The sequence below is a fragment of the Athene noctua genome, chromosome 22 (genome assembly GCF_965140245.1).
Source record: "Athene noctua chromosome 22, bAthNoc1.hap1.1, whole genome shotgun sequence".
In the NCBI taxonomy this organism is placed as follows: domain Eukaryota; kingdom Metazoa; phylum Chordata; class Aves; order Strigiformes; family Strigidae; genus Athene; species Athene noctua.
The window spans coordinates 7,783,459-7,803,939 of NC_134058.1; the positions used below are offsets into that span (position 1 = coordinate 7,783,459).

General features: G+C 57.6%; 1 protein-coding gene across 4 annotated transcripts; it reads left to right on the forward strand.

Moving 5' to 3' along the window:
* Nucleotides 1-1,133: 1,133 nt before the first annotated feature.
* ATP13A2 (ATPase cation transporting 13A2) lies at nucleotides 1,134-20,471 on the forward strand. Of its 4 annotated transcripts, none has more exons than XM_074924751.1 (29): nucleotides 1,134-1,310; nucleotides 7,261-7,334; nucleotides 7,592-7,759; nucleotides 8,183-8,241; nucleotides 8,379-8,490; nucleotides 8,601-8,677; nucleotides 9,188-9,265; nucleotides 9,531-9,600; nucleotides 10,039-10,173; nucleotides 10,881-10,947; nucleotides 11,047-11,178; nucleotides 11,925-12,092; nucleotides 12,182-12,292; nucleotides 12,404-12,450; nucleotides 12,572-12,760; nucleotides 12,842-13,048; nucleotides 13,189-13,302; nucleotides 14,320-14,476; nucleotides 14,775-14,895; nucleotides 15,103-15,227; nucleotides 15,852-16,012; nucleotides 16,472-16,552; nucleotides 16,779-16,858; nucleotides 17,764-17,916; nucleotides 18,055-18,151; nucleotides 18,280-18,503; nucleotides 18,689-18,840; nucleotides 18,923-19,095; nucleotides 19,286-20,471. In XM_074924751.1, exons 1-29 carry the CDS (start codon nucleotides 1,301-1,303, stop codon nucleotides 19,454-19,456), a joined length of 3,513 nt encoding a protein of 1,170 aa, XP_074780852.1. In that variant the 5' UTR covers nucleotides 1,134-1,300; the 3' UTR covers nucleotides 19,457-20,471. The 4 variants fall into 4 exon arrangements, with proteins under 4 accessions (XP_074780852.1, XP_074780850.1, XP_074780849.1 ...); XM_074924749.1 differs by having other exon boundaries at nucleotides 1,137-1,310; nucleotides 16,442-16,552; XM_074924748.1 differs by having other exon boundaries at nucleotides 1,206-1,310; nucleotides 8,598-8,677; nucleotides 16,442-16,552.
* Nucleotides 20,472-20,481: the final 10 nt, after the last annotated feature.

Genomic DNA, 20,481 nt, shown 5'->3' on the forward strand with positions numbered 1-20,481 from the left:
GCCAAAAGCAGCCCCTTGCTGCCTTGGCAGTCGCTGCGCTAGATGAGGTTTTTTTCTGATCTGATCAGCAAAATCTGCTTCATCTTTGGCTTCGGGAGGAAGCACACGCCCTACCTGAGGCCCATCAGAAGAAAACATTGGCCTTAACTCCCCTCCTGTGAACGAAACAAAAACCTTTGTGCAAGGATGGGCTCAGTGGGGAAGGCAGTTGCTGGGGGGGATGCGGGGCAGGAGCAGCCCTTCTCGCAGTTACTGGTATTTCTGACTGGTTTTGCAGCAACTGGATCCCCACTTCAGGTGCAGGGGTCTGCTCCAGGGGTGTTATTTGGGCCTGCACCCAGTTACTGGCTTCAAAATTCCCTTTCCTGCAGCTTTCCAAGTGGGAGCCCTGCTGCAGTGGGAGCGTGCAGGGGGTGCAGCCAAGGGGGGAGAAAAGGGGGGGCTGCAAAGCCCCTTTTGGGGCAGAACATGGTGTGTTTTATTCCAAGATAGGGGGACACAAAGCCTTTCTTTAGGGCGGGGCCTAGTGCCTTTTCTTGCAAGATATGGGGGTGCAAAGCCCCATTGGGGGCTGAGCCCTGTGTGTTTCCTTACAAGATATGGGGGTGCAAACCCCCCTTTTTGGGGGCAGAACCTGGTGTATTTCCTTATAAGCTATGGGAGTGCAAAGCCCCATTGGGGGCTGAGCCCTGTGTGTTTCCTTACAAGATATGGGGGTGCAAACCCCCCTTTTTGGGGGCAGAACCTGGTGTATTTCCTTATAAGCTATGGGAGTGCAAAGCCCCATTTGGGGCAGAACGTGGTGTGTTTCCTCTCAGATACACGGGGTGCAAAGGCCCTTTTGAGAGCAGAACCCAGAACATTTTCTTGCAAGATACGGGGGTGCAAAGCCCCTTTTGGGGGTTGAGCCCTGAGCGTTTCCTTACAACATATGGGGGTGCAAAGCCCTTTTTGGGACAGAACCCTGTGCATTTCATGACAAGCTGTGTGGGTGCAAACCCCTTTTTGGGGCAGGACCCCGGTATTTTGTTTGTGGGGGGTGCAGATCCCCCCCTCGTGAGCGCTGTGCGCTGCCACGGAGGGGCTGCAAGACGGGGGGGTGTGGGGGGTGTGAGGGCAGCACTCGGGGTGTTTCTTTGCTTTTTTTGGGGGGGGGTGAGGGGGATGTGTGTGTGTGTGAAGGACTACAAGTCCCAGCAGCGCCCGCGGGCCGCCCTTCCGCCGAGCGCCGTGGAGCTGGGCGTGCGTGGGGCTCCGGCCCCGGGGTGCCCGCACCCCGGCCCGCGCGTGGCCGCCAGCCATGAGCTCAGGTCAGGGGACCCACGCGTGGGGGGGGGGGGGGAAGGCCGGGGGGGGGGGGGGGCGCGGTCTGCACAGTCCCCGTCCCTCGTCGTCCGTCCCCTGTCCCCCCCCTTCCCCGGCTTGCATCGGGGAGCTCCGGGGTTGCGCTCACCCCCCTCGGCCGTGCCCGTGCGGTGTGTTCTGCAGGAAGGAGCCGGGGGGGGGGGGGGGGGGGCTGCATGCAGGGCACAGAGAGGAGGGCAGCTTTAATTTGCTTTCATTTGCTTTATTTTGCTTTATTTTCCCCTCCAGCAAGGTTTGCAAAAGGAGGAGATGGGGATGGTGCAAAGCGGGGTGCTGCCCCCTCCCTGGCATCACAGATTTGGGGGATGGCTGAGCACGGGGGGGGGACGGGCAGCGCTGTCCCCCCGCCCACCCTGGGGTGCTGTGGGTCTGGAAAACGCTCTTTGAGGCCGCGGCTGAGCGGGTTCGTGCTTTTGCTGTGGCGGGATGTTGCAGCTTTCAGTTGGTGCAGAACTATTTTGCTTTTCATCCCGCTGAGACACGAGCTCTTGGCCCCGCTGCTGGCGGCATCGGCGCGTCAGACTCGGCGTTGAGGCGTGCGCCGATTAATCCGCGTGAAAAACATGGGGGGACGAAACCCAGGCGTCGCTTTGGGATGCTCCGAGAACTGCCAAACCCCGCAGCTGGAGCCCCGCGAGCCCGTCGCTCCGACTCCGCGTTTGGGGAAGCTCCGAGCTCGTCGGGGTCTGGAGCCGAGCGAAGCGTCCCCTTGGTCAGCGGCGCGGGGCTGGGGCTGGGCTTGAAGGTTGCAAAGGACGGCGTTGCCTTTCTGACCCCACGAGCGGAGCAATCCCGGGGATTTCTCCAGTCGCCAGCAGGGACAGGGAAGGGATCTGAGCCCTGTGCTCGGCACTGCTGAGGCCGCCCCTCGATTCCTGGGTTCAGTTTTGGGCCCCTCACCCCAAAAAGGCCATTGAATGACTCGAGCGTGGCCAGAGAAGGGCAACGGAGCTGGGGCAGGGTCTGGAGCACAGGTCTGCTGGGGAGCGGCTGGGGGAACTGGGGGGGTTCAGTCTGGAGAAGAGGAGGCTGAGGGGAGACCTCCTGGCCTTCTGCAACTCCCTGCCAGGAGGGGGCAGAGAGGGGGGATGAGTCTCTGGAGCCAAGGAGCCAGCGCCAGGCCCCGAGGGAATGGCCTCAAGCTGCCCAGGGCAGGGTCAGGCTGGCTCTGAGGAAGGATTTCTGTGCAGAAGGGGCTGTTGGGCGTTGGAATGGGCTGCCCAGGGCAGGGGGGGAGTCCCCATCCCTGGAGGGGTTGAAGAGTCGGGCTGACCCAGCGCTGAGGGATCTGGTGGAGTTGGGAACGGTCAGGGTGAGGTTCATGGTTGGACTGGAGGAGCTGCAAGGGCTTTTCCAACCCAGATGATTCTGTGATTCTGTGATAAAGGACGTCATGCGACGTTGGGTAAACGAACCCTGAATCAGCATCGCTTCCGACCATGGCTTGGCCTTACAGACCATTCGCAGGGTTGGATTTAGGTTCAGCCTTGTGCTCAGTGCGATATTGCATTGGAGAAAGTGCCCACAGCGCCCTGCATCCCTCGTGTCAGCAGCGTTTCTCATTCTGTGACACACGGAAGTGGTGCAGCCTGTGCAACCTTTGCCCGTTTCCTTTTGAATTTGCCCCAGAAAGCGCGGAGGAGTTTCTCAAGGGCAGCATGGGCACAAGAGGGGAAGGAGCTTTGTGGCAGGAAAGGCAGGAGTGTGACCGCACCGTGGCCCCTCGTAAGGCTCGTTGGGTGCCCAGACTGGGCTCTGTGGGGCTTGCCTGGCTGTGCCGCCGCCATGGTCCCTGTCACCACTGTCCCTGCCACCGTGGTGACCCCACTCGCCACCCCTCAGGCCCCCTTCACCCATCTTTTGCTCCAGCATAGTAGTAGTTGAGGGTTAAACCTCACCCCATTTTTATTTTCTTCCAGTGCTGCTTAATTTAAGAGTACCCAGGTTTAGTGCTGCCAGCCTGGCAGACTGGCTCAAGGGGTGGGAGATTCTCTAATCCTGGCTTAACACACCAAACAGTGATGATGGGCTGCGAGAAGCACAGCCCCTCTCTCCCTGAGGGAGGCAAGAGCCCTTTATTTAACCACAATTTGGGGAAAATGGGAGTTTTGGATATAAACGACCTTTTTTCCTCCCCCCTCACGAGTGGCTGCCCAAGGATGCTCCCTGAAGCCACCGGGCGTTTATCTCCAGCTTGGCAGGTGGTTTTGGCATACAGTGAGGTCTTGCAAAACTGAGTGCAGGAGAGGTCAGGGCGATGCCTGCCCAAGTAGGAGAGAAACCCGCCTTGCTGGAAGGGTTTGACCGCCCTTGCCTCAGCCGGTGTCGTCAGCACGTGGCAAAGAAAACGCTGGCTGTGCTGCTGGCTTCCTCCTCGTGGACAAACCTTCCCTACAAATCCAAACTGAAACCAGTTTGAGGTGGACAGGTCTACTGGGAGGGTGCCTCGCCTATGAGAACTTTATTTTCTCACCCATCTCAAGGGTCTGATGCACAAGAGTGATTTCCCTGGGGTTACCAGCAACGGCAGAGCCCGAATCCCTGTCTTCCACGTCCTCACCTTGCATCGAGCCAGTCTTGTCCTTTTGTTTCTTCCAGCCCTGGGGCGTTTTACTGGCTGCGCTCCCCCCCCAACAGCAGATGCTGCCATGTCTGGGTAGGACCAGACCTCCTGGTAGAACACGTTTGCTCCGGCTGCATGGCAAGCAGGACGACGTGTTTCTCTCTGGTTGGCTCACACGGACGGGTTGATGTTGGCTTCGTGGAAAGGGCAGGAGAGTCGACGCCATCTCATCCCAAGCCCTCGCTGGGTCTGGGCTTGCAGCTGGCTGGGACATCTCCCATCCCAAACTAGAGCCTGAAGGCTGCTCTGAAAGATCCTCACGAGTTAAATCTTGCCCTGCGTGCCCCAAATGTCATTTTCCTTTCCTCATCCCTCATTCCTTACTTCTGCCTCATCCTGATTTTCCATGCCCCTGTCTCCGAGGGCCCAGACTGACCTTGCCAGCCCCAATCCGTTGACCAGACAGCACCAGACCTTGCTGGCTGGAGCAGTAACCTCCCTGGGTGGACCTTCCTCTTCTTGCATGGAACATGAGGGAGGGAGGGATGGATGGGTGTGGGATGGATGGATGGATGGATGGATGGGAGATGGAGGGAGGGATGGATGGATGGATGGATGGGATATGGAGGGAGGGAGGGAGGGATGTGGGATGGGTAGATGGATGATATGGGAGGGATGGATGGATGGATGAATGGGTGGGTGGATGGATGGATGGATGGATGCTGCTGCCTGGGAAGCCCTGAGCATCCAACGGGGACCATGAGAGCAGAGGGAGATCTTCAAAGTCCCTTTGGGGTTTGTTTGCTTCAAGAAAGGTGCTTGTAAAAGCGCCGTGGCTGCAAAGGGAGCTTGTGGAGAAGGGCCTTGGGACCAACATGAGTCCGCTTTCAGTGTGTGTGTGCTGCTGGGGAGAAAGGCTGCGTCTCAGCATAAAATCCCGGGTCAAGTACAGGTACTGGTGTTTGCAGACAGTGGCTGCCAGGGCTGGGGCAGCTTTGCAGAGGGATGTTCACTGCCATGAGATTTGCAGGCTCAAGGTTTCCAGCTCCGCTTTCTGGTGTCAGAGGGTACAACCTCCCCTCCTGGGACCTGTGCTAGATGTCAGGTCATCCTGAGCATCTTTATCCCCAGTTTTCCCCAAACTTTGACAGCAGGGACACGTGGTGGTTCTCTAAAAGGTGCAAGACAGGGCACCAACTCTTCTCAGAGCCAGGCAAGGAGCTGGTGCTGGGACTTCAAGCAGCCTTCTGGCCACACAAACCTGGCATCAGCGGGGAATGGTGGCTCCCCTCTTCCCCCTGCCAGCCAGGCTGGTGCATCGCTGACCCTCCCTGAGTTTGCAGCCCCTCCCGGCCGTTCCCCTCCCCACAGTCCCCCTCTAGCAGCAGAGAGAGAAGCAAATCTTTTCCCCAGGGCTCTCCAGATGAGCTCAGGGGAAACCCCCCCCCCCAGCTTCGGGAGCGGGAGGAGGGGTGGCCGGGTGCCTCCACGCCGTGTTTGCCGACGAGGTGTGGCCGCTGCGCCGCGATTCAAACTGGTAGCGCAGCTTCGCGGCGCTCTGCCCTCCCCGCCGACTGCTTCCCGGACACGTCCTCCGGCGGGCAGGTGATGGCGGTTGTACCGATCCCATCCCACCCGGGGACGGCTCCGCTTGCGCAAGCGGCGGGGTAAGGCGCGGTGAGTCGAGGTGAGAGCCCGTTCTCGCTCGCTGTGTTCGGGGAGCAGCCGGGATGGGAGCGGGAGGGGAGAAAACCCACGGGGACGGAGATGGGGTTGGACAAGAGCTGCAGCTCTGCAGGACAGAGCCGGTTGCGGCCATGCTTGCGCTCCTCCAGGAGATTTACTGCTTATAGAGTCGAGAAAGTCCTAATACTTTTGCTGTTGCTCACAGCAGAGTTCAGGTGGAGAGGTGGGCTGTGCTTCTTGCTGCCCAGCCTGTTTTGGGGAGGTGCAGAAAGCAAACTGGGTTGTTTTCAGTTTGGTTTGATACTTCCCCCCTCCTGCAAACCCTTCAGACAGCGCTGGGGAAAAGCCTTTGTATGAGGCACCCCCTTGCCCTCTCCTCTGTTCTGCTCTCTTGAAGGGCAGCACATGCTCCTCCTCACCCTCCCGTGCCCGTTTCACCTGGAATCGATGCTTTTCGCAGGCTTTGACGCTGCCAGTGGGGAGATCTGGCGTCCCATCTCCTCGCGGGCCCTTGGCGAGCTTCACAGCCGTTCGTTTTGGCTCCTGGGAGGGTTTTTATTTTAATAAACCATCCCTTGGGCTCATCCCCCACTTCCTCAACCCAAAACTTCTCACTTGGAGTGGCACCGGCTGCATTCTGGGAGCTGGCTATCCACTGGGCCGCTTGGCAAGGTGGACACCCCGTCACTGGTGGTTGTCAAAACCAGAGGATGGTTTTAATTAATTACTTTTGTCACCTGCAGACGAGCTTTGGGGTCGGAGCAGGGAGTGGCAGGAATCCAGCCGGGGTAGCTTTTCCAGCAGAGGACGGGTGTACAGGCTCCCACCCAGCGTGTAAATCGTTAAGCCGGTCTGAGCGCCCTCCTAGAAACCTGAATCCAGCCCAGCCAGGAAGTTTTCTGCTTGTCCCAAGGGTGGGAACTAGCTCCTGGGTTCGTGTTTGTGCCAAGTGTTATCTCGTTGCTGCTGCTGCTTTAAGATCCTGGAGTTGGGACACGACGGCTTGTAATCCAGTGTGGATTTAGGGCATAAGTGGGTGCAGCTTCCTGGGACAGAGGGTGATGATCAAAAGCCCACCTGGGATGATTACAGCAATGCCTCCTGTGATCCCCGTCTCCCAGGCTGGGAATTGGGGTGCAGCGGAGACCGGCAGGAATTGGAGGTGCTGAGCCACGCTGGGCATTGTTAAACCTAGAAAAAGCAAATTTTGTGACCACATCCTCCGTGCAGGGGAAAACTCAAGGAGCAAACAAGCATGAAAAGGGGCTGGGAGAGCTCTCCCTGCGCTTGATCTGGCTCTACACCAGCCCTGCTCCCTTCCCCCGGCTGCTAAGCTGCTGGTTTTGTGCCAGCTTTTCTCCCCGGCCTCCTTTGGCATCGCTCGCGTGACCGTCACGTGCCGCGGGAGGGTGACCGGGCGGCGCTGGGGTACCCCATGCCCACGGCATCCCCCTGCGCGGCGGAGGTGGCCGAGCACCCCGGGTGGATGGCAGAGGGGACACCGAGTCCAGCCACCTTCCAGCAGTGATCTGGGGATGTCATCGCTGCCGCTGGGAGCCCATCACCGTGGTGGCATCTCCTAAATAACCCCTCAGATCAGCTCGCCTTACTTTTTTTTCTCCCCCCGCTGTTCTTTGACTTTGCAGACAGCAGCAGGCTGCTGGGGAACCAGCGGCCAGGGTACGGGACGCTGCAGCCAGACGCTGAGAAATCCCGCATGGTAGGTCTCCGAGGGCTTCGTTGTGGGGAGGAAGGCACGCTCGGGAAGGGGTGGCACAAAACCCACGGTATCTACAACACCCAGCACAAGACGGTGGTTTTCCAACCTCAAAGCTACTTGGTTGTCACCTGCCTGGTGTTAAATGACGCCAGGAATCTTAGGGCTTTTATCAGTGTAGGATTTAGATGCTTGATAATCTTAATTTCAGTTTATTTTATGAATAAGCATCTCTGTAAAAGTGACCTCCTTTCTTCTAGGAGGTCACGGGCTACCAGACCAAGACGTGGCGGGTGGCCCTGTGCCACGCTTGCTCTGTGCTGACGGCAGGGCTGCTTCTCGTCCTCTTCCACTGGAAGCCGAGCCTGGAGGTGCAGGCGAAGTGCAAGCCCTGCGCCCTCGGCCAGGCCGACTGGGTCATCATCAGAGTGAGTCCCCAGAAGTGTCCAGGGGTCTGGGTTTGGGCTCTGCCACTGCCTTCCCAGGGGGACCCTGGGCATGTTCCTTGCTGCTTGTCACCCTCCCCTCCCTAATTGTGTTTGACATCTCCTTTCATCAAGGAATGCGCTACCCCGGAGCCAAATTATTCCAGGAATAATTATTATTTTAATTATTTATTTTAATTAATTGAATAATTTTTATATTCCTGGAATAATTTTGTGCTTTCCTCTTCTTTAGCAGCCAGCCTGGCTTTGTGTTTCTCTTTATTGTCTCTGAATCCCAGCTGCCATCTGGGACGGTTGGCCGGGGACTCCCTGCCTGCCTGTGACGCTGTCCCCATTTGAAGGAGCAGGGGGGACATGCGGGGAGCTCCCCATTTCCCTCTGCTCAGACCCGTGCCTGTGTTGCAGGACCGATTCGGACAGTGCTTCACCACCCGCGTGCGCACGGAGACGCTGGGCGAGGGCAGGTGAGCTGGGCCCATGTCCCCGCGGTGATGCCAGCGGGCAGGGGCTCACCTGAGCTTTTGGCTTTGAGGGAGGGGGACGTTTGCAGCAGCGCTGGTGGACAGGGAGGGTCTGACCCTTGGTTTTCCACCCTGAGCAGCCTGGAGCAACACCCTGGGGCCAGGCTGGAGGACCGGAGAACCAGCATTGCCATCGGCGTGTCGGATGAGGAGGAGAGCCGGGACACCATCCAGCTCCATGACAAGGAAGAGGTAACACTAGCGACCCTTCCCACCTCCACCCCTTAATTCCTCTCCCTTGGCGGGGGCTCCCCTTGTGTCCCACCAACACCTTATTTTTAATATCCCGCTCTGCTCAGAAGAACATCTTGCGGTACTATCTCTTCGAGGGCATGCGCTACATCTGGATTGAACGGCGGCAGGCATTCTGCAAAGTCAGGTATTTTTTCTGTGCCTCCATGCCACAGCAAACCTCTCTGCATCTCTCTGCTGCTTATCTTGGCCCCTCAACCCCCCAAAATGGCCCTGACCCAGCTGGAAGTCACACAACCGTGCTGGAGCTTTTCTCCATGCTGCAAAGCCTTTGGAGACCATCCCCGGGGAGTTGGGTCAGGGAAGCTGCGCTGCCTCTCCCCCCCACCCCAAGTTGTTGTTATTGTCCGTCTTTGTGGGCAGAGGAAACCGGGTGAAGTAGTTTGGCAGCTGCCCCGTGCTGGGTTGGTCCCCATGGCGCTGTGCTGCTCGCGGCTCTCCAAACTGTGCCCCTTTTGTTCCCGCTCCTTGGCGCCCATGAGCTGTGTCAGAGGCCGAGGAACAAGATGCTCTCCCTTTCCTAAATGTTTTTTTTTGTCACCAAGGAGTTGGACAGGGTGTTTGTTCCACTGAGCCAGACTCCTGCTGATTTTGACTCCATTTTGCCTCTGTTTTTCTTTTCTCTCGGGCTTGCCAGTGTCTTGGATGAAGGCTGGACCTGCGCAGATCTCCACCTCTCCCAGGCTGGGCTTGACCAGCAAGACCACAACACCAGGTAGGGATCTACCAGCTTCGTGGGACACGCAGGGAGCACAGATGAGGGTTTTTCAGGGGCCACCAAATCCTGGAGCCTGGGATGTTTCTTGCATTCAGACCTCAAAACAGAGTACAGCTCGGTGGGCTGGATTGCCCTGGCTTGGCTTCTCCACGTAACGGGGCTCCCGTGGAGGTCTGGGCAGCGTGAGGGTTCCTTGGGTTGGAAATACGTCTCTTCCCTACCATGCATTTGCTTCCCCCGTGCTTTTCTCTCCTCTTTGCAGAAGGAAGATATACGGACCGAACCTGATCGAGGTGCCAGTCAAGTCCTACGCGAGGCTGTTGGTGGAGGAGGTGTGCATCGACGGGCCGTGCTTCCAAAGGGCGAGTTGTCCCAGGGCAGATCCTTCCCCTGCTCCACGTCCCTCGCTGCAAGTGCTTTGTGGGCCCTTCTTCTCTGACACAGAGAGGCCTTTAGGCAGCTTGGGCAGAAGTCAGAGAAGGCAGAGCTGGAACAGCTGTAGGGGGGACCCATCCTGCCTCTTAGCTCAGACAGGAGCTTTCCCAGGTAATTGCAGGGGTGGCTGAGCATCCTCAGGACTATCAAACATAAGCAGGGCTGCGGAGGACGGAGGGTTTGTAAGAAGTCTGCTGGCTCATCCACAGCCCCAAGGAAGGGCCAGCTTCTCCTCTGCAGAAGCTGTTGCTCCTCAAGGAGCCTGGAGGTCTGACAGTAGGCTGGAGGAAGTTCTCCCCTCCCAAAACCTTCTCTCTCTCCTTGTTCCTTTCCAGGTGCTCAATCCCTTCTACATCTTCCAAGTGTTCAGCATCGTGCTGTGGGTCTGTGATGCCTATTACTACTACGCTGCCTGCATCTTCCTCATCTCCACCATCTCCTTAGGGCTGTCCCTCTACGAGACGAGGAAGGTTGGTGGTGGGCTTATTTGTGACAAGCAGCTCTGGTGTAAGAGCCCATTTTCTGATGCTATTTGACATCTGTTCTGATGCTGAACTCCCTCTGAGCCCAGCTGGGGGAGGACAACCCTTACTCCAACAGTGGGGCAGGTTTCCTTTTCCTTTCTATGGGCCCAAGACTTTGACACCTGTTTTATGGATGCTGTGCTTTTTGAGCTGCCCTTGGGCGAGGTGCTGGAGCGAGGGCAGAGGAGGGCAACGAGGCTGGGGAAGGGCTGGAGAATCAATCCTGTGAGGAGCCAGTGAAGGAGCTGGGAGTGTTCAGTGTGAGGAGGAGGAGGCTGAGGGGAGCCCTCATCCCTCTCTGCAGCTCCTGACAGGACATTGCAGAGAGGCTGGGGCTGGGCTCTGCCCACAGGGAATTAGTGACAGAACAAGAGGGAACGGCTTGAAACTGTGACAGGGGAGGGTCAGACTGGGCATGAGGAAAAATGTTTCACAAAAGAGTGGTCAGAGAGTGGAACAGGCTGCCCAGGGAGGGGGGAGTCCCCATCCCTGGGGGTGTTTAAGGGCCGTTTGGATGAGCTGTGGGGGGATGTGGGCTAGGGGAGAACTTTGTCGTGTTGGGCTGAGGGTTGGACTCGATGATCCCCAGGGTCTTTTCCAGCCTGAATGATTCTGTAGTTCTGTGATTCTGTGACTGCTCCCTCCCTTCGCAGCAAAGCACCACACTGCAAACCATGGCCAAGATGTCAGTGGGGGTCCGAGTCCATCGCCCCAGCGGAGGTGAGCATGACACCAGCAAGGAGCGAGGGCTCCTGGCATGAAGCCGTTTGGGAGGGTGCTGGGATGACGTGTCTGAGCACGACTGCACTTTTTTTCCAGAGGAGATGGTGGTGAGCTCTGCAGACCTGGTGCCAGGCGATTGCATCAGCCTCCCCGTGGACGGGATGCTGGTCCCTTGTGACGCCGCACTGCTGACGGGCGAGTGCATGGTCAATGAGAGCATGCTGACGGGTGAGAGATCCAGCACCCCGTGGGCTGCACGCCTTCACCACCCTGTCTTTCACTGGGGATTTTGGGGGAGAGGACAAGCCTTGCATCTAAGAGGCCCTACAGCAGCCCCTTCCCATCCAGGCTGGTTGGATCCTGACCCCCCAGGGTGATAAGCAGGGACAGGGAAGGGATCTGAGCCCTGTGCTCGGCACTGGTGAGGCCGCCCCTTGATGAGTGGGTTCAATTTTGGGCCCCTCACCCCAAAAAGGCCACTGAATGACTCGAGCGTGTCCAGAGAAGGGCAACGGAGCTGGGGCAGGGTCTGGAGCACAGGTCTGCTGGGGAGCGGCTGGGGGAACTGGGGGGGTTCAGTCTGGAGAAGAGGAGGCTGAGGGGAGACCTCCTGGCCCTCTGCAACTCCCTGACAGGAGGGGGCAGAGAGGGGGGATGAGTCTCTGGAGCCAAGGAGCCAGCGCCAGGCCCCGAGGGAATGGCCTCAAGCTGCCCAGGGCAGGGTCAGGCTGGCTCTGAGGAAGGATTTCTGTGCAGAAGGGGCTGTTGGGCGTTGGAATGGGCTGCCCAGGGCAGGGGGGGAGTCCCCATCCCTGGGGGGGTTGAAGAGTCGGGCTGACCCAGAGCTGAGGGATCTGGGGCAGTTGGGAACGGTCAGGGTGAGGTTCATGGTTGGACTGGAGGAGCTTCAAGGGCTTTTCCAACCCAGATGATTCTGTGATTCTGTGAAACCTCCATTCTGTCCCTCACCGCAGGGGAGAGCGTGCCGGTGATGAAAACCCCCCTCCCAGCTGGCAGCCAGGCAGCCAGCACCATCTATTCCCCCGAGGAGCACAGGCGACACACCTTGTTCTGTGGGACTCAGGTCATCCAAGCCAAGTCCTACGTGGGCAGAGAAGTGCTGGCTGTGGTGACCCGCACAGGTAATGGTTTGAGGGGAAAAGCCGGGATTAAGCCACATCCTTCAGAGCGGTGGCTTTACATGTGCTTAATTTCTGGCCGTATCCTACAGGGTTTTGCACGGCCAAAGGGGATCTTATCAGCTCCATCCTCTACCCCAAACCCGTGAGCTTCAAGTTCTACAAGGATGCTGTGAAGTTTGTCCTGTTCCTCTCCATCCTGGGTACGTCTGAACATGGAGGCATGGCCAGGAGCAGCCAACTCCCTCTTAAATGGTTGAACCCACCCTTCATCTGCTTTGCTTTGTAATCAAGCCTGTTCTCCCTCTGCACAGCTTTTATTGGCACGCTGTACAGCATCCTCATCTTGGTTAAAAACCAGGTAGGGTTGTTGGAGCTGGTGAATCCTCGAGCTCAGGCTGGCACTGGGGCTGTCAGCCGATGCGGGTGGAGATGGACGAAGGTTCTCAGGACACCCACCCCTCTTCTTCCTCGCCTGCCAGGTCCCCGTGGGGCAAATCATCATACGTGCCCTCGACCTCGTCACTGTCATCGTGCCCCCCGCTCTGCCAGCTGCGATGACGGTGGGCACCATCTATGCCCAGAACAGGCTGAAGAAACAGGGCATCTTCTGCATCAGCCCTCCCCGTATCAACCTCTGCGGGAAGATCCGCCTGGTTTGCTTCGACAAGGTGAGTCTGGGGCAGCACTGCGGGATCACGGTGTCCAGCTTGGGGGGGGCTGGCCTGGACCCCACTGCGCTCTCCCTGCAGACAGGAACCCTGACAGAGGAAGGTCTGGATGTCTGGGGGGTGGTCCCGCTGGAGAACAACCACTTCATGCCCCTCATCCACGAGCCCCGCTGCCTGCCCGCCGGTCCCCTGCTCTACTCCCTGGCTGCCTGCCACACCGTCTCACTGCTGCGGGCACAGCCTGTCGGGGACCCCGTGGACCTCAAGATGGTGGAGTCTACGGGCTGGGTAAGACAATCAGTGGGCAAAGTTACGTATCTATAAAGAGAGAGGTGGCACACATCTTGCTCTGCCAGGAGAAGGGGGTGTGTAAAACCATCTGTGGGGTGGATGGGGCTTTGCCAGCTCAGCATCTGCCTTGGTTTCAGCACCTGGAAATGATGGAGGAGGAGGAAGGTGAGCTGCCCGCATTCCAGCAGTTTGGGACGAAGGTCTTGGCTGTGATGAAACCTCCGCCTGAGGAAGAACAACCACGAGACAGGGTAGGTCCCGTGGACCAGAGAGGCTGAGGTTCCCCAAGCCACTGGGTCTGTGCCCTTGTCATGACCCCGACTGGGAGCCCAGAGAATCGCAAGGGTTCTGTGATCCCCTCAGGTTAAATTAAGGTGAAATGACACCAAACAACTAGTTAAAATGTTTTACTAGCAGTAGAAAACAATGTAACTTGGAAAAAGATAATAAGCAATGTGGTCTCTTATAAATCTAAGAAGGAAAGGAAGGGGAAGGGGAAGGGGAAGGGGAAAGGGAAGGGAAAGGGAAAGGGAAAGGGAAAGGGAAAGGGAAAGGGAAAGGGAAAGGGAAAGGGAAAGGGAAAGGAAAAGGAAATCAAAGACATCCATACCCCCACACCTGGATCCAGCATTGTCTCAGGTCCAGTAATCCTGGGTGGTGGGTGCACACAGAGCAAAGTTTCTGTTGCCCTTTTAAGTTCCTCTTAATAGCTGATTAGCATACTAGATGAGGAAGGGGCAGGTATTCCACAAATTCACTTCAATGAGAGATGAGGAAAAAAGTGGAGCAGGGGTTCCAGTTGAGTCAGTGATCTTTGCCCAGCTTGGGTTTTTCCTCTGTTCTCAGAGATCTTTTCAGTCATGGATCACCTCTTATAGGTTCTTGTTACCACTTCAGTGGCAAGGTCCATTAGTCATTAGCAAGTCATTAGCAAGGCAGGCATGGTGTCTGGCTTGCTCTGTAGGGTTTAGCTCCGTCAGTGTCTCCCCCTTTGAGGCTTATCTAAGGAGTTTGTCAGTGCAACTGCAGGGGAGTGGGGGGTGCAGCCTTCAATACCTTCCCACTTCTTTGGGTGACATTCCTTTGACTAATCCAAAGGCCACAGCTTGTGCTTGAGATTTTCTTTGCCGATGAATGTTTGAGGCATTTCTTCCTTCAGTTCCTTACAGCCCTCAAAGGGTGGTTGTGCTTCCCAGCCCCCGGAGAGGTTGTACCTCCCCCAGAGAAGTTCCCACTTGGCCCCCACAGCTGCTCTCTCTCCTACACAGAAGCACCAGTCGCCCGTGGGGATCCTCCGGCGTTTCCCCTTCTCCTCCTCCTTGCAGAGGATGAGTGTCCTGGTGAAGGTGCCCGGTGAAGCCTCAGCCCACGTCTACGTCAAGGGTGCCCCGGAGATGGTGGCCAGCCTTTGCAGGAAGGAAACGGGTACGTGCTGGGGGGACAGTGGTTTGTTGTCTCTCCCCAGCTGAGAAGCAGCCGGTTCTGCATCCGTCTGCATCCCTGCAGCTCATCCCCACAAGGCATTACCCTCGGTGATGTGTGAGGCAGTTCCTACAGGCACTAGCTCCGGCCAGAAGACAGGGAAGGGGGTTGGAGTCTGGATGAGCACCCAGAGCCCTTCGGTCCTTTGGGAGCTCGAGCCCTGGCTCCCCTCACCAGGCCTACACAGCCCAGGTTCATTCAGGAACTGTTCTGACCTTGCTTTTCCCCTCGTGGCTGGCAGTGCCCGTGGATTTCTCCCAGATGCTGCGATACTACACCACGGACGGTTTCCGGGTCTTGGGTCTGGCTTGCAAACCCCTGAGCACAGTGACCACCTTTGAGGAGGCCCTGCAGCTCCCGAGGTTGGTGCCAACAACTTGTCTCTGTTCAGATCTTGTTTGCTCTGCCTCATGGGATGCTTTGCTGCCCTGCAGCCTGCAAGGAATTAAACCCTGACCCTAAAGCAGTGGCTGTTTGCCCCCCCAGATGGATTTTTAGCTGTTTATACCAATTGATCCTCTCTGCCCTGTGTTGAAGGCGGTGTTGAATGGCTCATTGTATCCCACCAGGGACACTGTGGAGAGCAGCCTGACCTTCCTGGGGTTCCTCGTCATGAAAAACGTCCTCAAGCCAGAGTCTGCACCCGTGATTCACCTCCTGAGGAACGCCAACATCCGCCCTGTCATGGTGACAGGTGACCCTGCGGAGGGGAATGAGGATGCTGGGCTCAGGGAGAAACTGGGACATGGACAACGTTGTGCAAGGGGTGAAGGGTTTCTCCACCAGAAATGAGTGGGAGACACGGCAAGGACTCCTGGGCTGTGGTTTTGTGCATCCTAGATACTTGTTCACACTGCCTTGCCGGTGGGCTCGCAGCAGGCAGGGTGTGGAAGGGTGCAGGCTGCTTTTTCATGGATGCAGCGTGAACCCACAGACCTGGGGTGGGCAGCTTAAACCACAAAACTGCTCATGGTTTCATCGCCGATCCCAGAAATGTCGGTATCTCGTGAGCACCCCGAATTGCACAGCTAATGGGGGGACGTGGAAGTCACCTTCGGGTGTTCTGCAGCAAGGCAAGCAGCACCACCAGGGGTTGAAGCTGCTGCCGTTCCCTGGGGTAGGGCAGAAATGAGATTTTGGAGCTCTCCTCCAAAACAGAGGGAAACAAAGAGCCCCTCAAAGTGGCTGTGGTGGCTGGGAGAGGGGACACGGCAGGTTTGAGCTGCTCTTCTTGGCTCGCAGCCATGCGAGCCTCTTGCCAGCGCCGGCTAGCCAACACCGCTGGCAGTTACTCAGCCCCGCCGCCTCTTTCTGCTAGGAGACAACATGCTGACGGCCGTGAACGTGGCCCGGAGCTGCCGCATGGTGGAGCCGAAGGAGCGGGTGATCTTCGTCACCGCCTCCCCGCCCAGCCACGACAAACCCGCCACTCTGAAATTCATCCTCGCCGAGCACTCCCAGGGCGAAGAGCAAGTGGAGGTGAGTCCCAAGGCAACGTTTTGGGGGGGTTTTGGAAAGCCCAAGCTGCTGGTCATCTTGCAGGACTGTCCTTTCCCAGCATCGTTAGCCTTAGGGGCAATTATGGGTGCAATTCTAACCCTTTATTAAATACCCACTTCAGGAGAGGATAACCTGCTCTTTTTTAATCCCTGGGAGCACATCAGCCTCCAAACACCCTCATCGGATGCAGCCAGCACTGTGCTGCTCAGGTTCTGCACAAAGGGCTCGGTCACACAAGCTTTTTATCCAGAATACCATCATTTATATGCCTGAAATCAAGGTTTAAGGGAAGCTGCTTTACCTCCTGCTCCGTGTGGGTTGAGGATGCTGGTTCAGATCGTTGCTCAGCAAGGATTTGAGCACGAGTCGAGGCCCTGCTGCAGAAAAAGGAGTCGTTTTCCTTGGCAGGGTCTGCACCCACGGGACAGCTGCTTCCAGCAGCCACAGCCCTGCCACTTCGCGCTGAATGGCAAATCCTTCGCCGTGGTTTGTGAGCACTTCGCTGACCTGCTGCCCAAGGTGAGTCTGGCAGCGGGGAATCCTCTGGCAAGGTTGACCTCACTGGGGTTTCATTCTGTAGCCTCACAGCTCCAAAATAAAATGCCCTGGGGTGGGTTTTTTTTGGCCGGTGCAGGTTGCCCTCTGCCTGGCTGAGCTGGTAAAGCTCAAAATAACCAGGCTCCTCCTGGGAGTGCAGGGGTGTGGGGGGCTGTGTTACAAACGCGTGGCCTTTCCCTGTTTGCAGATCCTTATCCGAGCCACCGTGTTTGCCCGCATGTCTCCTGACCAGAAGACTCAGCTGGTGTGCAGCCTGCAAGAGCTGAAGTAAGCCCCTCCAACCCCCAGGGATCACAGAATCATCTGGGTTGGAAAAGCCCCTGCAGCTCCTCCAGCCCAACCATGAACCTCACCCTGACCGTTCCCAACTGCCCCAGATCCCTCAGCGCTGGCTCAGCCCGACTCTTCAACCCCTCCAGGGATCCCGGGGACTCCCCCCCTGCCCTGGGCAGCCCATTCCAACGCCCAACAGCCCCTTCTGCACAGAAATCCTTCCTCAGAGCCAGCCTGACCCTGCCCTGGGCAGCTTGAGGCCATTCCCTCGGGGCCTGGCGCTGGCTCCTTGGCTCCAGAGACTCATCCCCCCTCTCTGCACCCTCCTGACAGGGAGTTGCAGAGGGCCAGGAGGTCTCCCCTCAGCCTCCTCTTCTCCAGACTGAACCCCCCCAGTTCCCCCAGCCGCTCCCCAGCAGACCTGTGCTCCAGACCCTGCCCCAGCTCCGTTGCCCTTCTCTGGACACGCTCGAGTCATTCAATGGCCTTTTTGGGGTGAGGGGCCCAAAACTGAACCCAGGAATCGAGGGGCGGCCTCACCAGGGCTGAGCACAGGGCTCAGATCCCTTCCCTGTCCCTGCTGGCCACGCTACTGCTGACACCAGCCAGGATGCCATTGGCCTTCTTGGCCCCCTGGGCACACTGCTGGCTCCTGTTCAGCCGGCTGTCAATCAACCCCGCCAGGTCCCTCTGACTGGCTGGATGGAGGACAGAGGAGGGCAAGAGGGTTAGTCCTCTGCCTGGAGACTTCTCTTGTGTGCCGGAGTGATTGGCAGCTGTGAAATTGCATCCTGCCCTCTCCCAGATGTGGGGTGGTCCTAAAGACAAGGGTGCAACCTTAAAGACCCAGGGCTTTTCCCCTGTCCTGTCGTGAAATACCGGATCCCTTCTCACTGCAGCTACTGTGTGGGGATGTGTGGGGACGGTGCCAACGACTGCGGGGCTCTGAAGGCGGCTGACGTGGGCATCTCGCTGTCGGAGGCAGAGGCATCGGTGGCCTCGCCGTTCACCTCCTGTGTGGCCAACATCGAGTGCGTGCCCACCGTCATCCGGTGAGCTGCCAGGAGCCTCGGGCTGCGGGGATAAAAATCAGGGGCGAGGGGGTCTCATGAGTGCCTCTGTCCCCTCTTTGGGACAATTCATGGGCAGGGTGTTGTGGCTGGTGGGTGAATCTCTCTTTCTCTCTGCAGGGAGGGCAGGTGCTCCCTGGTCACCTCCTTCGGTGTCTTTAAGTACATGGCCCTGTACAGCCTGGTGCAGTTTGTGTCCGTCCTGCTGCTCTACACGGTGAGTCCTGTGGTTGCCCGGGTGCCTGCAACACTCAGGGATGCCTTTGGGTCACCTTGTCCTGGCCGAGTTTTAACCTGTCCCTTTCCTAGCCCCCCCACTGAGAGCGAGTGGTTTCTCCTTCCCAGATCAACACCAACCTGAGCGATTTCCAGTTCCTCTTCTTTGACCTGATCATCACCACCACTGTGGCAGTGCTGATGGGTCGGACCGGTCCTGCCCAGGAGCTGGGAGTGGAGCGGCCCCAAGGGGCGCTGATCAGCGTCCTGGTGCTGGGCAGCCTCGTCCTCCAGACGGCTTTGCTCATCACCGTGCAAGTCCTTAGCTACTTCATCACCATCTCGCAGAGCTGGTAAGGGACCCGGCTTCACGTGGGTTTAGCAATGGGAACAGCGCAGAGGATTGCGCTCATCCTTAGCTTTGGCCAACTCTAGCTGGCATCAAGGACACACAGCAGCTCCCATACACTCACGGAAAACCCTTATTTAGACCCTCTCTTTGCCTCTGACCCTCTTCCTTCTCCCCTGCCCGGCTCAGGTACGTGCCACTGAACAGCACGGTGACGGCTCCCCAGAACCTGCCCAACTACGAGAACACAGTCCTCTTCTGTGTCACGGGTTTCCAGTACCTCATCCTGGCCGTCGCCATGTCCAAGGGGTACCCGTTTCGGGAGCCACTGTACACCAACGGTGAGGATGATGCTGGCCACGTGGATGAAGAGAGACACCAAAACTTCATCCTCCTTCTCACCCTCTTCCTTCTCGCCCTCAGTGCTATTCTTGGTAGTCCTCATCCTCCTTTTTGGCCTCATGATATGGTTGACCCTCTACCCCCTGGGCTTCCCCAAAACCCTGCTGAAGCTGCAGAGCATTGATGACTTGAATTTCAAGCTGCTGCTACTGGGGATAGCTGCCCTCAACTTCTTCACCGCCTTTGTGCTGGAGGTAGGGCAGCCCAGGGCGGGCACTGGGCACACAAGGGACGCGTGTTGTCCTTGTGGGTCCGTCCAAGCAACCCCTTTTCCAGGAGTTGTGGGCACGGAGGGTGCAGGGTTCACCTTGGCATCATCTCTGCCATCTCCTTGGGGTCCACAGTCGCCCCAAAAACCTGTTCTTCCCCCAATTTTTGCTGCAGACCGCCCTGGACCACGGCTTGCTCTCCTGCCTCCGCAAGCTGCGCCAAAAGAAAGCGTCCAAGAAGCTTTTCAAGAGGCTGGAGAAGGAGCTGAGCCAGCAGCAGCCACCCTGGCCGCCCCTTAATGAACCACTCTTCGCTACACCCAAGATGTCTATCGCCATGAGATAGCACGTGTGGGGCTTCCCTGCTGCCTGCTCTGCAGGCGAGCGCTGCCTGCCGGCCCTCAGACACTGTCACTTATTTATTTATCCTGGTAAATCGAGGGGTGCGGCAGGCAGGCTCTCATGGGGAGTCCCCCAGCATCGCAGCTGTGAATCCGCATGTGATGGTCCCGTAGCCGTGGCCAAAAGGAGGAGATGCTGGAGAAGCAAACTGGGGGAGAAAGTCCAGAAGAGGAGAAATGGTCCAGCTCAGCTCTTCCTCCAGGACCTCTCCCACTCACGTGCTGGCCTTGGATCCATCTCGCCACGCTGGGCTCTGGTACCATTTCACAGGGGGACGCCGCCTCCCTTTTACTGTTCTGGTTGGTCAAAACCACGAAGAAGAGAGTCCCTGATCTTCTCATGGCGAGGGCACCCACCCCACCCTCGCGTCTTTGCTCACTGTGAAAAAAAAAACAACCCTCTGCTTCCCCTCTGTGACCACCCTAGATGTGTAGGAACTGTTTACAGACCGCCCCGTCCCCGGCTTGCCAAGGATGCTGCTCAATCCCCAACACCCAGGGACCAGCCACGGGCACCCTTCCGCTTGTGATGCTCCTGAAGAGCACTTCTGCTTCCGGACGGGACCTTTGTAGCATTAAAAAACCCCCCGAATTTTTATTTTTTAACTCTACTCCAGTGCATCGAGGTGTAAGTGCAGTCAGGAGAATGACGTACCGCTTTCGGTTTCCATATGGTGCTGTCGTGAGTGTTGTCTAATAAATTAACACTATTTTCTTGACTGCTTGCTTGTGCTGCCTGGCATGGATGGACTGCTTGGGACAGGATGGTATCAACAGCGCGGGGGAGCGTCGGATGGAGTCAGGGAGCAGGTGAAAGAGCTTTTAGGGTCACCTCCTTCTCCATCTGGGCTGGAAGATGCTGTCCTCGATGCCTGAATGCAGAGAGTTGAGCCCAGGGACGGCACTGCTGGGATTTCAGCAGCGCAAACCCAGCATCAGCAAATAAATCATCCCCAAGCCTTTTTCCAGC

Bases quoted from the DNA above. Each gene is read 5' to 3' on its own strand.
- ATP13A2 (XM_074924748.1), top strand. The intron at 13,049-13,188 runs GTAAGACAATCA...CCTTGGTTTCAG, and splicing joins TGGTGGAGTCTACGGGCTGG to CACCTGGAAATGATGGAGGA. The intron at 16,859-17,763 runs GTAAGCCCCTCC...TTCTCACTGCAG, and splicing joins TGCAGCCTGCAAGAGCTGAA to CTACTGTGTGGGGATGTGTG.